Here is a 19975-nt window from a genome sequence, read left to right as displayed (position 1 = left end):
GAAAGGRAGAAAAATCTTGAAGCGGACACAAGCCCCTAAGTCTGAAACAGAAGCAACAATCTTCAAAGGGAAATGCTAGTTGAAAACAACCACTGAGTTGAATTAAATGTTTATCATAGCATCCAGGAGAACACTATCACTAAAGTGATGCACTCAAACATGAGATTAGTTATTTGTACTCTCAAAAGCAAAGGTCTGGCTACACCCAACTGAGATTTCTTTGTATTCCATCAGCGTATCATTTGTTTACAAAATATCTGAAACATTGTTTCTGTGGCTCCAGAAGACAAAAGATCTGTAACAAGTGGTGCTTTGGGAGAGGTGGGGGCAGAAGTCATCAGGAACCACAACTTCACTGCATTCACAATGACTGAGACCAAACAGATACTAAACCAGAGATTTCCTGTTCAGGACAGATTTAGAAACCTCAGGTAGCAAAACAATCTAAATATGCCAGATCAACAGAAATGACTGAGATCAAAACAATGGTAGAGCAAATACTGCTTACAGAGAAAGGAGTGCATAAAGAAATGTGTCTCCAATGAATTCCTGCGGCAATTCAAGCTAACTGAGGCAGTCATAAAAAATTTTACTTTCAGTTTTTCTTCTGTCCCTTGTATCGATGYACACACTCATTGATGCACATGAAGTCAGCAGGAAATGCTCCACCAATAGATGCCATATTGTTAAAAAAAACCTCTCTCAAGCTTAATAGCATGAATTGAAAAAGCCACAGAAGTGTAAAGCCATGACTGCCAGCGATTCTGCAACAGAGGCCCTCTCTGGACACTTGAGTTCACACACGTGACTGGTTTCCTGCAATATMCTGGACCAATGAGTCAGCCTCCTACCTCTCAAAAGGAAAAAACTAAAACTGAAGGGCAGGGGAAAAAAAGGCTTGGAGAGAGCTTAGTAGCCTATCTGCAAGTCTTCTTTCATTGGGAGTTGAACTGTCATTTACAAGAGCTGAAAACAAGCTTTTCCCAAGTAAAAGCATACACTGTAGGAAAAGTGGAGAGAGAAGAACGGCGTGAAACATTATGTATTCAAAGCTGACAAGCCTAATATGGAAGAATGACAGTACAAAGCAGCTGGTAAGTCTGTTTGCCAAGCCATCTCAATAGCACACTGTTGCCACTAGCACCCCATTCCTCAATGGTTTTGGTCACCACATTTATAACCTTTCATCCATCTTTAATGTAAAAGCATAATCTACCTGTTTTCTAATTTTAGGTATTTCTCAAAGGGAAGTTTTTTTTWAAATAAGTTACTATGCAATAATGTCCTTATAGCTATGGATTCTATTCATGCAAAACAAAATTAAATTTGCTCATGAAGCTTGTCAGCACCAGTCACCCTCCCTGCCAAGTCAGGGCTGGTCACAATACACACAGTCGGGAAAGGCACTGCTGTGTCAGTTGGCTGGCATTCTTTTGTCTGACCTGATTTATTGTTGGCCCAAACATTTCTGAAGTTGTTTATGTCAACAAATGTTTGCCAGGATATGTTTAAATACAGATTAACAGYCTTTGCCCCACTACACTGCTGTTCAGACCCATACAGAAGATGCACACGCAATTCTACTTACTGCTTYTCCACTTAGAACATTAAGGCCTTGTAACAGCAGCAGACTTTCTACTACCCAATTTCCACCAGTCACAAAAGAAGGAAAACCACTAATATAACCATTGTTTAGCTGTGGGTAAAAGTTTGTCTAGAAGTTGGTCTRACACTAACAAAAGACAGGGTAGCAATCTAGATAAAACAACTGAAAAATAACGCCCCTGTAAAAATTCTTCAAACCAGAATGCATATGAGACTGTCAAAGCAGATATTTTAGTTCACAACATGTAATAAGGTCCAGCTTTCCATTAGAAGCATTTAACAATCAGAAAGATGTGATTAGTTATGTTATGCATTCAAATAGTTCTGAAGAATATCACACACAGTGTGGAACAACCCACCATGCACACTCTCTATAGCCACAAGTTTATATACACAGACCMGTCTCTTTAGACTGGGGGGGAAAATCTACATAAATCCATCCCATTGGTGAAAATCTTACTATAAGCAAGGTAACTTGTATTTTTTTCACAAGTATTTTCTCCATCTACCTTCAAAACCACAATGCCTTCACTATGGTAAGCATCTCCTGCGAATTCACTCTATGGCCGTTACCAGTAGAATAAACGCAACCGGGCGAGAGCACCTAAATACCTGTTGGCACCAYCACCCTCACCAGGTCTGGTCCTCATTTTGAGAACTCCCTTTGTAAATCTGTTCTCCTGGGATCAGATCAAGTGCCACCTCCCTTTCTATTTCTACTGAAATATAGGAGTCYCAATAACAGTTTTAAGTATTTCACATCTTCTCCATAAATCCTAACCTTTTTCAGGRCAAATGGGCCAGACAAAATCTTGCAGGATGGTAAGAACAAGCACACTGGGAAGCAATTTCCCCAATATCTGGATCTAGAACTTTTTATTAAAATTTCACCTTATAGAATGCAAACAGTCAGCTTCTCATCACTTTCAGTCTTGGAAGGATACAGAAGAAAGAGGCTTGAGTAACCAACATTTCAATATGCAGTATCTTGGCTAAGAGACCATMCACTCTTATTTACTAAAAATCTAATCTTTGACCTCAAGGTCAAATTATATCCTGTTTCTATTACATTATATAGAAGGATTACATGGTATCACTGGTTATGCCACCTAGGGCAGCAAAAAAAAAAAATCAGCATTGAATGAAGTTGATCCAAAGTAAAACAGATTTAAACTAAAATCACATTATTATCATCTCCATCTATGCTCATATTGCATACTAGGTCACTGTCAGCACTCAGGTCTGAACCTGATCCAGACTATGAGACTTCCCAGTGAGCATCACAGAGTAGGCAAAACAATCACACAACAATGAACTGTGTGGAAATCACCTAATTCCTACATCTGCAGTTTGGCAAATGGTCCTAGATTAAACCATCATTCTCATTTTGTCCTCCTCTCTGTCAGCCCCATTCTATCACAATCAACAGCCTGGCATATTTGTCTGATTTAACAGAGGTCACTACTACATTCAAAAGACAAGAACTAATCAAAYACTCAGTGAAAACATGTCTTATCTATATAACTTTGCTGTGATTAAACCACAATCAATGTCCCTGCTGTCTAGTCTACTGTCAAAGAAGCTTTTTTTCTTAGGCAGTAAACATGAGTTAGACATGATTTTCATCGATTGTATGGATATAAAATGAACAAAACCTTTCCCTTTAATAGTGGTAGAGATATTTGTTGGGGGTCATAGTTCAGGAGTGATGAGAAAGCAGCAGTTTTAGCTATYATATTTCTTCCTTTATTTGGCTACATGCTGCAGATGTAAGGAAGGAAACATTTTAATTCACTGAAAAACRACTCAGAACTTCTGGAAGAATTTACTCGTTCAAAATCTCTAGCAAGGCTGGAAGCTGCCCAAGGCAATAGTGAAGACATCACCTTTCTGCYCTGTGCACAGTGCAGAATCAGAAGCTACCTACCCACCCCTCTGTCAAGAAACATTGTACTTGAAGCTTCCAAAGTAGCCAGATAGCCAGTCCGACCCTTTTTGTTCATCAGTATCATGGCAACCCCTGTTGTCATAGCATCATTAAAACACACCACACCAAATGCACTCTCTGGCAACATGTGCTTCAGAATCCACTGCAACCGATGTTCTAACCATATTATATTGCAGCAAAAAAATGACAATTGATGGAAAATAATCAGTTAAACAATTATTTCAATAAGGAAAATCTAGGGAYGTGTGAAGTTTGATCAGGAATGAAGAAAAGAAAATAACAAAAACAGTAATCCAAACCTCTATATTGGAAATAAAAGCATTAGAGTTCGGTAAGGATTTTTTTTGAGAAGAGCTAATCTAGTTCAGTGAGAATACAGTGAAACTTACTGCAAAGTTACTGAACACAGTATATTGAAAGTAGCACTGTTTGATTTTAGTTATGCCATATAAATAATGATTTTGTAATACAAGAAAGCATTCAACATTTGGCAAGTCAATTGCCTATTGWCTGTTAAACTACTAAATTTTACTTTAAAACTAGGTAGCACAAATTTAGGTTAAAATAAAAAAAGTACTTGGCACTTACTTCTATTTTTTTTATATTTTAAAGGTAGAAATTCTGAGTATTTGAAATAAACACTGTGTAGATGCAGGCTTGCAGTTTTTTTTCAGAAAAAACTATTTCTGGATACAACAAAAAACTATCCCCCATTAGTTCAGCCTTCCAGGTTAAGTTTTCTAGCATGATGATCTTTTGTTATGTACCCAAATACYCCTTCCAGATTTGTCATTTACTACCAGGGATTGCCCAAAATGCAACAATCTWTGCATTCAGATTTGATTATTAACCATTCTGATTCGCCTCTGATGAGACCTTGAGCTGGTTTTTGTTTTTTATTAAACTAGGCTAATATTACTTCCCCATTTCAGTTATGGACCAATTCTGTACTTGCGAAGTCGAAACTTATGTAAGAAGTCCTTCTTGAATACATATATAGAGCAAACCCATACTAAATTAATTTTCAGAAAATAAAGTTAAAAAATCAGAATGTCTTAAAGCAACCTTTTCAAAAAGTCAATAAAATAGGTGTATAAGCAAAATACATCACAATACTCAAAATCTTATGATTTTACCTACACTAAAAGCAGTTACATATTTTCCTTTTGTTGATTTGCCAACTGAAATCAGCAGAAAAGTTGTTACTTCACATCCATTTCACATTTAAGCTCATAGATGAATTCTCCATTTGTTAAACCGGGGAAGACATTAAAAAAAAAAAAAAAACCTATCACAATGCAGCTTTTAATCTATTTCAATATGCTGCCCACTAAACGCCTTTAACTTTTTATTCTACCAGTCTTGAGATTCCAGTCAACTAAGATACRTTCATGAATGTTGTTTAATTTTTAGAATACTTAAACAATTAAACCAAAATTTAGAGACCAGAAACCAGTAATGGAAATTGCTATTGTTTCCTTACTTACTTGTTTCTGACCAATGAGAGTGAGAACACTGCATGGTCATTTTAGTCACTGCTCATTTCCCTGAATCTTCCCAGAGCTAAGAAGCTGTGGGAAGATAACACTTTGGCAGTTTCAGAACACATTTTAGTTAGAATTGTAAATTGCCAGGTGGACATAAGACTATACTTTTTGTATTAATACATTAGCAATAAATCTGATCAGCCACAGCTGACAAAAAAATTATATCCATTGGGAAAAGTAACCATACCACTATGACTAGTTACTTATTTCTTATTCAAGGATATTTCACTAAAACTTAGTCAAACAGTCACTAGACTGAACAGCTGCCAATGGAAGACCTGTTAAAATAAAATGAGAACCCTTATGCTCTAAGCAACTGTGTTCCCTGCATATTGGTTCAAGTTCTGAGAGTATATGAAGTAATATTCCCTCAACAGTCATAGCAAAAATTTTCTGAAAAAAAGAACAAATCAGAAAATGAAAGAATCACCAGCTGATCACACCGTATCAAATTGGCACACAGAAAAGGTAGTATGAAAGTTATGTTTATTCACTGTAAATAAAATAAATTTAACCTTTGCTAACCAACATCAAGTGATTATCAAACAATAACCTTTAACTCACGTTAATTTCAGTCTAAAATGCTGTTTGTTCTACATCCTGCTCCTTCCACTTTTACCCTAAGCCACTGCCTGAGAGAAGCTATTTTACTGCTGCCTGCCCACCTAGTTTTCAAAAGACCACACAAAACCAGGATTACAAGATTATACGGTGTTAAACAAGGGGTGTGTTACTTGGTGCATTTATTTTTAAGGCTCTTTTAAACACAATTATGGACTGCTATAGGATGTGACAGTAGTCCATTTTTTGTTTGATTAAAAAAGTTACACTTTAAAATCAACACTAAAAATCAGCAGCCAGTAACATTGGTTGTCTAGAAAAACTGGTTAACACAAAGGATTAAGGATTATTTGAAGTTCCTTCACTGAAGTCCTTCTGAAACAACCACCCAAGAGAGTAAAGCCTGACAAAAACCATTTAAATGGTCCAGAGGAAATACTTTAAAAACCTTCCCATTTACTAGGCTCGGGAACAGTCAATCTGCACTGCAATATAATGTGTTGATATCAGTTATTTCACACCAAAACATTTTTTATAATTTTGTATAAAGATAAAACACAGTAACACTATAATTAAGGCAGCAACTGATGTCACGCTGGCACTTGCACATCCCAAGGGRCAACAGTAACTCACTGTACATCTCACCATGAATTTTCAACAGAATAGTATTTCTTCATAAATACTCTGCAACAGAAAGGTGAAAAACACCACAGAATTCATTTGTTTTGTGGTCCTGGATTCACACAGCTGTTTCTCCCTAGTACTACTAAAGTAGTCTTTCCCGGTAGTCAATGCTAAATTAAAAATTTATATGCTCCAGACCTATTGCTTTCTTTCCAAATTAAGTGCTCAGCCACCTTCTCTAAAATCTCATGCCTACTGAAGCCAACTACAGCTAGAAGAAGTTCTCCATTGCTTGCTGAATTTGTTTGCTTGTCCTTAACTCAAGGGCTTAAACATGAATACCAAAAGCATTTAATCTGCCCACTCTGTAGTGTGAATCSTACTGTTAGTTTTCCCTTCTTCACCACTGGCACAAACTATTTATCACAGTCATTTTCTCAAGGCCCTTCAGGCTGTCTTCACTCAACTRTCACAATTCACATATGCTGCTAAGCTTTCAGATAAACAATTTGCACCTTACTCAACGCAGCAGAAACCATATAGAGCTACCCCTCAGAAAAGCTGCCTCCAACTGCTCTTCTGTCGGACTGGATAACCTACTTGTGWGCTGATACCACAAACCATTTTCTTGACCACCAGCCTTCTGCTGCTCTGCACCTCCAYTCTAGCGATTCCCGGTAAACTTTTTTCCTCACTTGTTGTCAGCACTGGACAACTTCTGGACAGACCTTTTAGGTCCATAGATGTGCTGGTACAAAATACCTTATATACCCTGTACACAATCAATGGATGAAAGAAAAGTCCACAGGAGAAACAAACAAATAAAACAATCCACAGAAAAGCATTCATTCATAATACTCTCAGCACTAAAACAGCAAGACAAATTTGCGAAYATTGAGCAGTTCTCTGAGCTAATGCTTCAGGAATATCATGTGCATAACTATTKCCACAACATCTGATCTTACAAGTAGAGCTAAGAACATGTTGTAGTCCAAAAGTAGAACATTAACTGAGATGTTACAATTTTTCACAGCACAGAGTCCTGAAACAATCACCTGCATAAACTGGAAAAATTTAAATACAATACCCAAAGAACTTGAAAATGCTAAGTACAAAATTAACATTTGGCCCTGAGTCCTAAAGACATCAAAGTCTCCTTTTGAAAAGGCATGAAGGTGCTTTAAATCCACCATAAAAAATACACGTCCTGCAACTTACTGATCTACAACCCTGCAATTGACTTTTTCACTTTTTTTAATTTTCAATTTATTTTTAATGCACCTTTGCTGAAACTTGCTCACCAGGCCTTTTTCATCTTGCAGATTTCTAAAACCAGGAAAGGACTGAGATRTTACAAGAGTTAGAAGAACATCTGATTCTTTCCAAAATAAGAACCTCCCCTTTCCTTTAACATATACGTATAGCAACATACACAATCCCATGGTCATTCTGTGTCTCACAGATAAGTAGCACTAACAGAACTTCTACAGACATAATGAACTGCTGCAACACCCACCTGTTGGCCCTGAACCCAAGTTATACACAGCAGAGARAGTCAATGTATTTGAAAAAGGGAGCATGTTATATTACTAAAATAGCTTAAATGTCTTAAGCAGTTCAGTCATGACAAAGAAAACAAGACAGAAGAGGTAGGTTTTGTTAACCTAAGATTAATACTGGTTTATCAAATAAAAAYAGCTATAATTGGCAAGTAAGAATCTTACACACTTTTAAAAATTAGTCCAAGAAATTATTCAAGCAGTAAAGGAGGAAGAAAATGGTGAAAAGGAAAAATACTTTGTTCAGCTAAATCACAGCCTCTACAGAAGAAAATTCCTCAAGTCCTAGGTTCTGCAGTTACACTGTTCTGTAATGAATGTCATTAAGATGAAAGTTTAACTCAACTATTTTCTACAGCCTTACATGAGTCACCTCTGTCTTCCACAAAAAGGGGCATTTTAGGCAGACAAAGAAATAAGGCCCCATAAAATCCCTACTTCGCTGAAAAAAGGGAAACACCTACCTACGAAAATCAAGGTCCAAGCTCTGTATCAAATCTCCTACCCTACCATGCAGKTTTAACTCTAAACCATTACCAAGATATTAGATCTAACAATCAAATCACTACAGACTGTCAGATCAGCTAAACATTTGCTCAGAATKAAGAAACAAGTCATCTTCAGTTCTGTGACCTAGCTACATAAATAGGAAGAACAAACACTTGCAACAAAACTGGTGGAAAAGGAATGGTTTAGTCTAAGAAACCTTAATGAAGYCAAGATCATTAAGAAGACAATCACAACTCTTAACCTTTCTGTGTTGTCRAGCACACAAAAATTACTTGTATTGTGTTCTTCTTTTAATGTTGCAACTTTGAGAAACTCATGCATCAGCAAMATGAGAAAATTTAATATTTTTCTAGATACACTATCATACATTTCACCAGGAGTGGAAAACTCAATTATGGCAAGGGTTTTTTTTGTTTGTTTTTGAAGACAAGAGCTCCCACACATACATGRAAATTACTGTTTAGAACACAAGACTGCAGACTGGATGTGGATCAAATCTTATCTTTCAAATATTAGGACAGAGTTCTTTAAGAGGTACAAGTTGTTTTTTGGTTCAAGTTTCCCTGTTTCTTGAGCTGCAAACCATATTAGACAAATTTTAGTGTYGAAAGCCCTAGCTTTACTTTCACAAAGGAAAATATAACTATTCATCCTCTTCCYCACTAGCCACCTTTCATCTTGCTGATCTTGCAATTTCAGTTTCATTAGTCCATGGCTGTGATGGAAAGGGAAGCTAATTCTAATTAACACACTAGCTAAGGCAYTTCATGTGTTTTGAGCTCCTTTTTACATCAGAAATTTGAAAAGGAGGAAGAATGAAGTTTTTTCTTGTATTACTTTTTCTTGCACTTCAAAGGCAACATAAAAATGARAAACGCCTGTGCTCTCTTATAAATAGTTCAAAGTTTTCCTAAAGAAAGATATGCTAATTATTTAGGTCAACAAAAATATCCGACTGCACATAAGGGTTGATTTTACATTTTAAACAYTCACAGGCCTTCAAGACACCCCCCCTCCTGACTGCTGATCTTAGACACTATAGCAACAAGTGAACATTTGTTCTGAAGGAATGTGGAGTATGCAACTGGGGGAGGGGTAGTACTATCAGCCACAAACTTATCTCCTGGTCCACTAARTTATTATTTAACTTCAATCTTCCCTGAAACTGAAGAAACAGCATTTACTATCCAAAATTAGCAACCAGCATTTAACAGGCAGCTTATACTTTGACTATGAAGAAGACAAATTTGCTTGAACTCAACTTCAGGGGAGGTTGGTTTTTTCCTCTTGTTCAGAAGAGTGGAAACAGAAGAACTGTTCCATGACTGCAGATGAATTAAGCAGTGCACTACCATTGCAAACTTGCAAAACAAAACAAAATGCCAGCTCCTCTGGCTCTGGTCACAGTGCCGGAGAGTCCAAGACTCCCTGACAAAACCTGCAGACAGCAGACTCATAGAAAACAGGAGGCTTGGGCAAAACAGACTGTGGGATGATCTGGAGTGAAGTGGAAAGAAAGGTGGAAAGTTCACCCTCCCAGATTAAGTGCAACATTCCTGGGGAAAATCTATGGTTCATAGCTATGCTTGGGTAATTCCTGGTTCATAGCTATGCTTGCCTCCCACAAACTTTGACGGTAAAAAGCTTTTTTGTTGCATTGTCATGGATTTACCTTCATCCAGGCTGCACATCAAATTTCTACTTTCTTTGCAGCATTTCTCAAGTTTGAGGAAACAGGAACATGACTCAGAGCCAGGGATCTCAGTGCTTTCTGCTCAAGAGAGGGATCAGAAAAGGACGGTGTGAAAGTGAGGGAAGCATGGGAAAAGGACCCGGAGGTGGCTGGCTTGCTGTGGTCCTACAGCTCCACTAACAGAAACAGTCTAATGTTTTTTCCTCTGAGTTTTGTCATTAAAAAACACACCAGAAGCTCTTAAAAAAAAAAAACATTACCACAGTTCTTAGCAATAATTTTACTTGTTAAGAAAAAGTAATTATTTACTTAGTTCTTGTCCTTGCTTATATCTTTTACATCTTTTAGCTTGACAGACTATTTTAGATTTGTGAAAGAGCAATTCCAATTTCAGATTAAGAGAACTAATATCTCAGAGCTAAGGTGACCCATTAATCTGCCATCTACAAAGAGCATTCTCTGCTCACTGTGTTCCCCACTACCACCCCACCTTTCATGTACCCCTGTCCAAGCTGGCATTGAATAAAGCAGACAGAAGAATTGCTACAGGTTTTAGCAGAATATGCTGTGATGCCAACTCTGCCTAGAGCCTCAGTCTTGTTCATTTTAACCTCTGGCCACTTGTTCCTTTGCAAGCCACCTTCTCTCACCTTGATGGTACTCAGTACAACCTTAGAGCAAGCTCATGGAACTGATCTGGTTAAAAAACAGTTCCTTTCTTCCTAGGACTAGCTTTCAGGCCTCCAAAACTTGGCTTACTATGCAGTCACCAGAGAAGTACCACCAGCGTCAGGRGGAAGCAGTGAGATCACAGCAGCTCATGCAGAGGTTTCTTGTGTAAACTGCCACGGAAATAGACTTATCAGCATGTTTAAAACAAAGCCTCAAACATAACAAGGTTTATAATAAGAAAAACAGCAGTTTTAGATGCATCTTGTCGATTTTAAACARTTAAAGAGTTGTAATCAAGAATTCAGGGGGGAAAATCAAGGCAATTTCAGCAGGAGCACCATCAGAAGTTAGTCCTTCCAGCCACCCCAGCCTGATTTAATCCTCACCTCCCTGCTACTGTGGCTCACAAGGACAGTTCTGCTAACTCTGCCATGGGAACAATAACATCCAAAGCAGCAAATGCAAGCTGCCAGAATTCACCTTTTAAAACCTAGTTTGGTTCAGCAAGARGATGAACAATCTTCTTACAGAAAAACGAATTTTAAACATGCAGTCAGCTCCTTGTGGACCAWATTTGAATAGAGCTACAAAGTACAAAAGAAAAAAAAAWTCATAATAARTCACAGAACTATTCTTCAGATACTGCAAGCATATTATATTTTGACAGGTTCTGGAAGTGATGAACATTAAAATTCCACTTGAGATTATTTGTCAGCATCCTCAAATAATTTTAATTCTGTAATAACATTTATTAGTTACTAGACAGATTGTTTTCTTTTCTTTTTGTGCTACATGGAATAAGAGAAACAATGTGCTACACTTTACAGGGATTCCCCTGCTTTTTCCTAACGATTCTCAAAGGTCATTTAATCATTCACAAGCAGGTTGTTTACACATTTGATAATCGCTGTTTTCACAGTTCCCAAAAGTTAGCTGCCGTGACAGCATTTTACCCTCCCTTCTCTCATAAAGGTTTATTTACCACACAAAATACTGTCTAGCAGAAAACCAGCACCATCTTCCACAAAAAGTCTCAAAAGATCAGTCCAACTGCCCTCAAAACAATACAAAAAAAAAACAACCAACCAAAAAAAAAAAAAAAAACCAACTCCCCCAAACCTTCCTTCCAGAAACTGTTGCAAAGAAAAGTAAACACTTTATCAGATCCTTGTTCAGAGTAGTTTACCCACCCACCAAGCATTCGTTGTATGAGGTGCCATTAGACAGGTAAATACATCTAGTTTAAGGTGTATCAAAGACACCTTTCATTGAGAAACATCAAAATTGGAATAAAGAACAAACAGCAAAATTACACCTACTATTAAAAATTATCATAAATTCAATCTGTAATCTTCACTGCTATAGCTAATGAACTTCGGATTTCCCTAGCAAAACAAGACAAACTGACTTCCAAGAACACTGCCTCAGAAAAAAYGACTTYAGTATTTTAGACTGCAAGMAAAAAAGAAAATAAAAATCAAATGCTAAAAATACTGCAATGTCTTACCTTATTCATACTAAAAATAGGGACAATATCAAGCCAGGAAGGGCTAAAGAGGAATCATTCACCTTTGAGCCTCAGGCACTATATTCAGTAAATGGCTTCTAGCTTTTGGTGCAGCATGTGATTAATGCCAATCTCTGTGGTGCTAGAAGATGATTTTGAAGTCACTAGAGATTACAAGTTCCTTATTTTGAGGAAACTATTTACCTTGAGAATTTACCTTTAGAATTGTCCCACTGAGGTGAATATCTTATCCTTCAAAAAAAACAACCTGATAGGTTTCAAGTTAGGCAGCATTCTTGAAGCTTTTGAAAGTACTGGTGCTACTATATAGGGAATGCAAACATTCCTGACCAGGCCATCCAGCTTCAGCAGTACTTTTGCCTCTGCTTCAGTTTAAAAACAAACAGACAAAACAAACAGACAAAAAACCAAACCAAACCAAAAAAACAAAACAACAACACCCCTCACCCTAAAAARCTGCAAACAAAAAACAAACCCCAAACTAAACCGAAGATCTATAAAATTCTAGAAAACAAGACACATTCTGATTCTCAGGGAAATCTGTAATGAAAGATAACAGCTTTATCTTGCTACTATGGTTTCTAAGACACCAACATTCTAGAATGCGCTATGATTTACATTACTTGAAGATCGGATGAACTTGAAGAAAAAAGTTCTTGCTCATTAAAAGGAAGCAGAATTACCCACATAAAGCACACAGTATCACACTTCGAAGATTACTTCAAAGTCTGTGATAAAGTAAGCAAAAATTCCAAAATATATTCTAAAGTACAGTCAAGAAGACTACATATTAAAATGTAATTACCCCTGCACTTTTAAACCACATGCAAATTTTACCCTTAGAGCTATTTATAATGAACACAGTATTTCCCACAGTCTCAAGGGCAGACCTAATAGTATATATTACATTCTTTAAAAAAAAAAGCAGATGTCACAAAACTAGTAGCTAACTACCTTCAGAGTAGGAAAACAGGAATAGTTCTYCCCTCTCTTAATGCAATACAAGCAAAAGCTACTATGTACTGTTTAAAGATTAAATACTTAGTTCATAATTAGAAGATATTTTACTATGTTCTAAATATTCTTTTGTGTRGTCTTTTTAAACCTGAGAAAATGAGTCTCATTTGAGCAAAGACCACATAGGAGCGTCATTTTCTTAAAGCAACAGTAAATTTTTTTATAAGCAATAAAAGCTTGGACTGTAGTCACCAACCTTATACATAAATACTTCTTAAACAGATTCTCAACTTTGCATATCAAGCAATTTTTTTTAACTGGTAGATTCTCTAATACAAATTTGTAAGAGTTGGGTCCTGCATGTTTTATCCCAAGAAGTGGCTTATGTGTTTTCTAAATATGTAGAGATATAGGTACCCTTATCTTTCTGAAAGWCTGGACAATATACAGCTGTTCCTCCTCTTCTCCTATTCCCCAAAATAATCTATTATGCCATCCAGACTCAAAATTAATAACATTTACTTGCAGTTGCACTAAGCCTATGCTCTGGGACAAGAAGTAACCCTTCAAGTCACCTTAAACACACCTCACACACTTCAAAATCTTTCATATTTTCAATACTGTGGTTAGGTTTGTAAGCCCTCAGAAGGTCTTGATAGGAAGCAAACAATTCAGATCCTAAAACTTCTTCTACCATAGGAAGTTACTTTGAGTGCCACTACTCTGAAAAGCACAGATTGGCTCCAGCCTTTAGACTATACTTCACAGTGTGTGCTACCTTTCCAAAGAGGGTGTAAGTTGAAGGCAACAGTAAGGTCTCACACGCCCAACCAATAGCTGAAATGCTACTATTGGAACTAGAAGCACAGAGAAAACTCGCCAGCTCTCAAGCCATTATGTCTTAACAGTTTCTTAAGCTCAGGATGCACACTAAAATGGGAAGAAATAAACCTTGGACACATCAGGAAAACAGAATGCCATCAATAAAACTGAACAGTGAAATCAACAGCACTAAGAATAGCACAAATTACAGGAAATTATACGAGTCTTCTAGGTATTAATTTAACACACACTCTCAAGCCTGTGGATTGAGAGGCAGGGATTGCTGGGGAATTGTTTTCATTTTCTTCTTATCAGAAAAAATAGACTGGCTTATTTTCAGTCTTCTCAATAAATTTAAATTATCTCTAACTTCATAAGGTACAAATGATACAAATGAAGACAACCTTTCAGTTCAAACACATAAATACAATGACAACAACTGTCCTTATTAGTACCAGCACAGGACAATCTTGCTCATCTGGAAATTTAGCTGAAGACTGGACCAAGAGGCCAATGAACTATCAGCTGCACTAACCACCACTAAAGTTTCAGCCTGTCATCAAGTAGAATGAAATGCAAAATTTGTGAAACAGCACTGGATTCATTGACCTAGGTTCAACAAATACCCAGAGCTCTCCTTTAATGAAGACAAAGGTCAAGTATCTTGATCTTATGCCTCAGATTGGATCACTGTAACAGAATGTTACATCCAAAGAGTACAAGGCCTAACAGACAGCAAGAACTGAAGAGTATGGAACATAAGGTATTTCACTCAATACAAGAGACAACTGCAGCTCCCTTATGTCCAAGTAGCTGYCAAACTTTTAAACTCTACAGTTGCATTCACAGAGTGAATGGGGTGCTTTGGTTAGTTGGTGATTTGGGTTTACCTTTGTTCAAAGGTAAATTTATTCAGCATTATGACATTACTACTGTAAGAAATTAAATCATGTTAGTATAAGGAATGCAAAGAGAAATAGCCTTGAAATCTACAGAACATTTAACTTACCTGAAACTTCCCTCAAGAGATTTCAACTTACTCTTTAYATTACCAATTGACTTGCATTCGTACCATTACAAAACAGTGCAAGTCTGTAATCCCAAGGCATTTATGATCTAGTTTATATAACCCAAAATCACTTAGATTTTTCATCCCAGATTGGATCACTACCTCAGATGAATGTTAAGTGAACCAGGGGTTAATAACTGCCAGGCTTTTTACTCCATGATAGCCCAGGCACCACAAACAGGGAATACGAGCATCAGCCAGCATGCAGGMACTGAAGACACACACCCTTGGCAATCAGCTGCCAACCACTGCAGACCCCAGCAGCAGAACAGCTGGCCCTGGGCAACTGGGAGCCACATGGTCAAGCATGAAGCTACTGAGCATCAGGAATTTACACAAATCTGCCAAAAAAGGCAATACAACAACTAAGAGTTGATATAGAAGCTGAGGAACAGTAGTTAGAAGCTGAAAGACCTACAGCAGACTCTGGCAATGCTTACCATGCAAATATAAAAACACTGGTGCAACCCTTCCAAAAAGGAAGAAATTCATTTTCTATCCCTGCAATTGATTCCACTTTGGAATAATTAATGTAACTAATKTCAGGATGATGGCAAGCTGCAAGCATTAGGAAGCAGAACTGTATGCACAAGAAGTCTGTTCAACCCCCTCAGTAAGTTTTTAGTCATTTAGGACAGACAGCTGTGAACATTTCCAAACTTTAGGAAATGCAAACCAAACTATGCAGCTTCTAGGAGGTTGTCTCTAGCCAGCAGTATRCAAGGCCAACAGTACAGAGCTCACTATATTATGGGGACAAAGCTCAAAAAGAMGACTCCCAGCCATGGAAAAGAAACAACTTTCTGTTATAAATTATCAGTCCTTTAAATGGACAACACTGTTTCACAAATTAATTTCATAGCATAGTATAAAACAAGATGACAACTCCTGTCTTCCATGTTAGTTTTTTCGGATCTTCTGAGTGCAAAATTTTAAACTGCCAATTAATTAACCACTGCTGCATGGCAAYAGGACCATTTCAGTGTTTTGATAGTCCTTTCCTACCCATTTCATTCTCAGTAGCCACCAGACACCCAACCTCACAAATAACTCTGATCATCCTGCGTGCTCAGCAAAAAAAACGTGGACACAAATTGATCACCAGTGTCAAATTATTGCTCTTTTAATAACTGTTTGCACACCTTTCATCAGCAGTATATCAGCTGTGTGCACACTCACTTGAACACACAGGTGACTGACTGCAAATGCTCAGCACACAGGACCTCTTACAGAAAACTGCTCGTTTCAGCTATTAATTTCACAAAATTACTGTGAAAATTAGGTAAAAGCTTTCCTGCTTATGACCAAAACTGGACTAATGCTATTTCTCTGAAAGGAATAGGAACACAATAATGCATACTTCTCACAAGCAAGAAAATTTGCAGTTTCCACCTGCTGGCAGAAGATGGTAAATACTTTTCTTGCAAAGGAAGACASTGTAGTTACACTCTACCTTAAAACTCAAACTACCAGTGTGTAAGACTCTCAAAAACAAAATCAGCCTAGAAAGCTGAAACATAAGCAAAGCAAAACCAGAATTTCTTGGAATTACAAAAAATATTCAAGTGGTTAAAAAACTAATCMGTTGATGGTCTCGCAAATTTAAGCATCAGCCTAGACAGCCTGCTAAATGCTTATTTTCCCTTGTTAAGATTATGAAACAGATTGCACTGTTCTGGTGAGGAAATACAGAACCCAAACTAAAAACCATCACTTCCCGTAATCATCATGCTGGGGGTGGGGGGGGAAGAGGAAGGGAGGAAAAATGGTGAAGGTAAAGGGCAGGGAAAAACAACACAGCAAACACTAATTAAAACATACAAATAGAGCTGCTAGAGTTTCAGAAAATATAAGTATTAAGAACAACTGACCCACCTTCTGAAAGCAAGGCTTCCTTCAAATAGAGTAGCACATCTGCAAATTTTCTGACATCATTCACCAGTTGCATGATATATTCTGGATCCACAACAGGATTATCATAGCAGTCAGAGTTGGAGCTAATGCTGCTCAGAGAGCTGCTCTTGGTGCTGCGCCCCATTCCCCAATTTCCTGAATTCGAGATGGTGAAGAAGTTGGAGGTAGACAGTCGGGCTAATCCCAAACCACGCTTGTTACTTCCGCCGTTCTGTCGCAACATCCCAGCAGCCGCTGTGCTTGCAGAGCTCCCGCAGTTAACACTCTCTGTCACTTGGTGTCCATTTGACAAGCCAAAGGTGAAACCCTGAAAAATTGGGGAGGGGGAAGGAGGTGGAGAAGGAAAAATGCTGATTAATATAGAAACATACGTGAAGCAACAATTGACAAGATCCAAAACTTCCTTCAAGATGATACCACTTTACATAAAAATGCTAAACTGAGTACTATAAAGYCTTTTGACTATTTGAAGTTATTTAAATTTGTACAGCAGATAGATTGTTGCTTAAAAATAAAACAATGGCATGCTGAAATGATTTCAAAAGCTAATTATCATGCATGCTTATTTCATGAGAAGCCCCTTCCATGAATATCTATTCTGTAAACCTTAAAAAACACATTCTGTACATTTACCAAGACCTATTCTTTATTATGAAATGTTACTACAACTGAATACAACTGCAAAAACACTTGATGTGATACAGACTATGACCAACATCCATCCCCTCTTGCATGAACCACCGAGCCATATTCAGCATCCTGTCTCTTAAGATAATACACAGCCTTGATCTGATAGGATGAATTTTCTTTGTGCAGTGTGCCAAGCAAGAAACCATGGCCTATTCCAGTTTGTCTCAGAAAGGAAAACATCCTCAAAGAAGTTACGTGGGCTTTTCAGCCTGTTATTTATTAATACGAAAGGTAATCAAAGGAAAAGACATAGAAAAGTGAAGAGAATGAAAAAAATACTTGAGTGTCAAAGTTGATCAGCAAATCCCAGTGCAGATATCTTGAATGATGTTGCTCTGCTTTGAAAGTTCCACGATAAAAATGTGCAAATTTGGGGGAATATAAACTAAGCAACTACCTGCATTCCTTTCCTTTAGGGAAAAAAAAAACAAACCAGAAAGCTACTGCAAATTTTGCCATGTCAGGTTAAGCGATTCATTTCAAAGCAGCAAACTGCAGGTGGCAGAGTCAGGTACRCTTCCAGCAGCTCCCATAACGCCTGCCATTGTTCTCAACACCAGCAGAAATTCTCAGTGTTTACGCTATAGCATAAACACCACAGGGAAAAAAAGAACCAAATTGGAACACAACAGCTAAAAAGTTCATGTGAGTTGCAGACACGTCTGCAGCAAATCTTCAATTACTTTACCTAAAAGTTATTATGAACTAAAAAATACAGGTTGAAACGGGTTCTCCTGCATACGTTTGTATTTGGTTAAACCAGTTGAAGTAGTAGCACCTTTAACACTTTGAACACTCCCACTATGAATTGCAATAGGCATTACTCTAATGCACTTCAATTATTTTCCCATTATTTCTGCTTTATTTGTTTGCAATTTAAAAATATCAGGGGAAACGTGGTCAAAGCAGTTGTTTTTGTAATTAATCGGAAGGCCTTCCAGGGAGTGCGTGCTGGGGGAGGGGGAAGAAAACTTCAGAATTTAACACAAATTAACTGTTCTAATTTCTGTTTACTGCTTAAAGTCAGTACCTATAAGGGCACTCATGACACTATACAAATAATGCAGATAATTAAGCAATTCCAAACACCTCAAGTAGATTGAAGTGAGGTTTACATTAAACACAGTGTTTAAGCAAGTTTCTTCTGTTCCCACATACAATTCTCATGGCTACAAAGCTACTTTGCAATTCTACCTTGCAATTAAGGCAGAACAATCCACAAAACCTTCTCCTCCTAACAAGTGTGATATCTATTTATATCGAGACAGAGATTTTCATATTATTTAAAAGACATGCCTCTTTTAAGTCTGGCCAGCTTCATAGTCGACTTTTAAAGTAGTATGATGTGTTAGACCTGTTCCCGTGGCAAGTCCGTGCTTTTAAAGCTGTGTTATTTTAGAAATGCTGCTCTTTTTTTTGTACAACCAGTACAATAATACCAGCACTTTGAACATTACGAAAGTGATGACAAAATGTTTCTGAATGGGAAAAACTTGAGAAAACCAAAACTGAGCAGTTTAGCACAACAGGCACCTTATTAGTCCTTATGCCTGTTCCTCCTGTGTTATAAGGCAGATGGGGAAAGTTTCCCTCCCAGAACACATGCCTTTCATTACTGAGAAGTGTTTCATATTTCTTCAGGAGACTCTGGCTTTGAAATATACAAGCATCCACCAGCTTTGCTATAAACGCCTCCAGACTCCTTTGGCTCAYAGCGAGCCACTGCCCGTCCCGACGRAAAAAAAAAAGATAAAAAAATAAAGCGCCAGATATTTCAGAAATTTGCTCTCCCAGCACAATTTCCCCGGTAGGGAGGGGAAGAAARGAAAAAAAATAAATAAAAGAAAGGAAAAAAGGAAAAAGGGGCCACGTCGCTAGCGGGCCGAGGCCAGGGCCACTCCCGGTGCCCCGGGCGGGGGTCGGCGCTCCGCCCTGCCCCCGCCGCGCATTCCCGGCGCCCCGCGGCCGCCCCGCACCGCACGGCCCCGCGGCGGGCATTCCCCGCAGCACCCCCGGCCCCGGGGCCGCGCCAGGTACCGGACAGGGGCCCGAGAGGTGCGGGGCAGGGCGGAGGTGGACGCGCGGGGAAGAGCCCGGCACCACTCCGGGGAACCGCCGGGCGGGGCGGTGGGGCCAGGCTCGCACCGGGAGGGGGACGCCGAGCCCCTCCACCCATCCCCGTTCCCCCGGCGGCTCACCGGCGCCCTGCCCCACGCTCGCCCACGGCTCCTCCCGGCGGCGACAGGCGACGCCCCCCCACCCCACACCCCCACCGC

The 19975-nt window shown here is 38.4% G+C and overlaps 1 protein-coding gene across 6 annotated transcripts in view; it reads right to left on the bottom strand.

The window, feature by feature from the left end:
• The window catches only part of ARHGAP29 (Rho GTPase activating protein 29), a 47763-nt gene extending 28507 nt beyond the window's left edge, over positions 1 to 19256 (bottom strand). For 4 of the 6 annotated variants that reach the window (XM_057373592.1, XM_057373609.1, XM_057373617.1 and 1 more), the window contains exons 1-2: positions 19233 to 19256; positions 16971 to 17316 (exon numbers count right to left, since the gene is read on the bottom strand). In XM_057373592.1, the coding sequence (XP_057229575.1) occupies positions 16971 to 17232 (262 nt within the window). In that variant the 5' untranslated portion in view covers positions 17233 to 17316; positions 19233 to 19256. Of the gene's footprint in view, positions 1 to 16970; positions 17317 to 19232 lie in introns of those variants that run through there. The other 2 variants (XM_057373584.1, XM_057373600.1) reach the window with 1 other exon arrangement.
• Between the last annotated feature and the right edge of the window lie 719 nt (positions 19257 to 19975).

Source organism: Malurus melanocephalus, unplaced genomic scaffold, assembly GCF_030028575.1.
Source record: "Malurus melanocephalus ecotype Western Australia unplaced genomic scaffold, MMel_1.1 scaffold_8, whole genome shotgun sequence".
Lineage (NCBI taxonomy): Eukaryota > Metazoa > Chordata > Aves > Passeriformes > Maluridae > Malurus > Malurus melanocephalus.
Note: the sequence above shows the minus strand (reverse complement) of the source record. Positions and strands in the feature narration are given on the sequence as shown.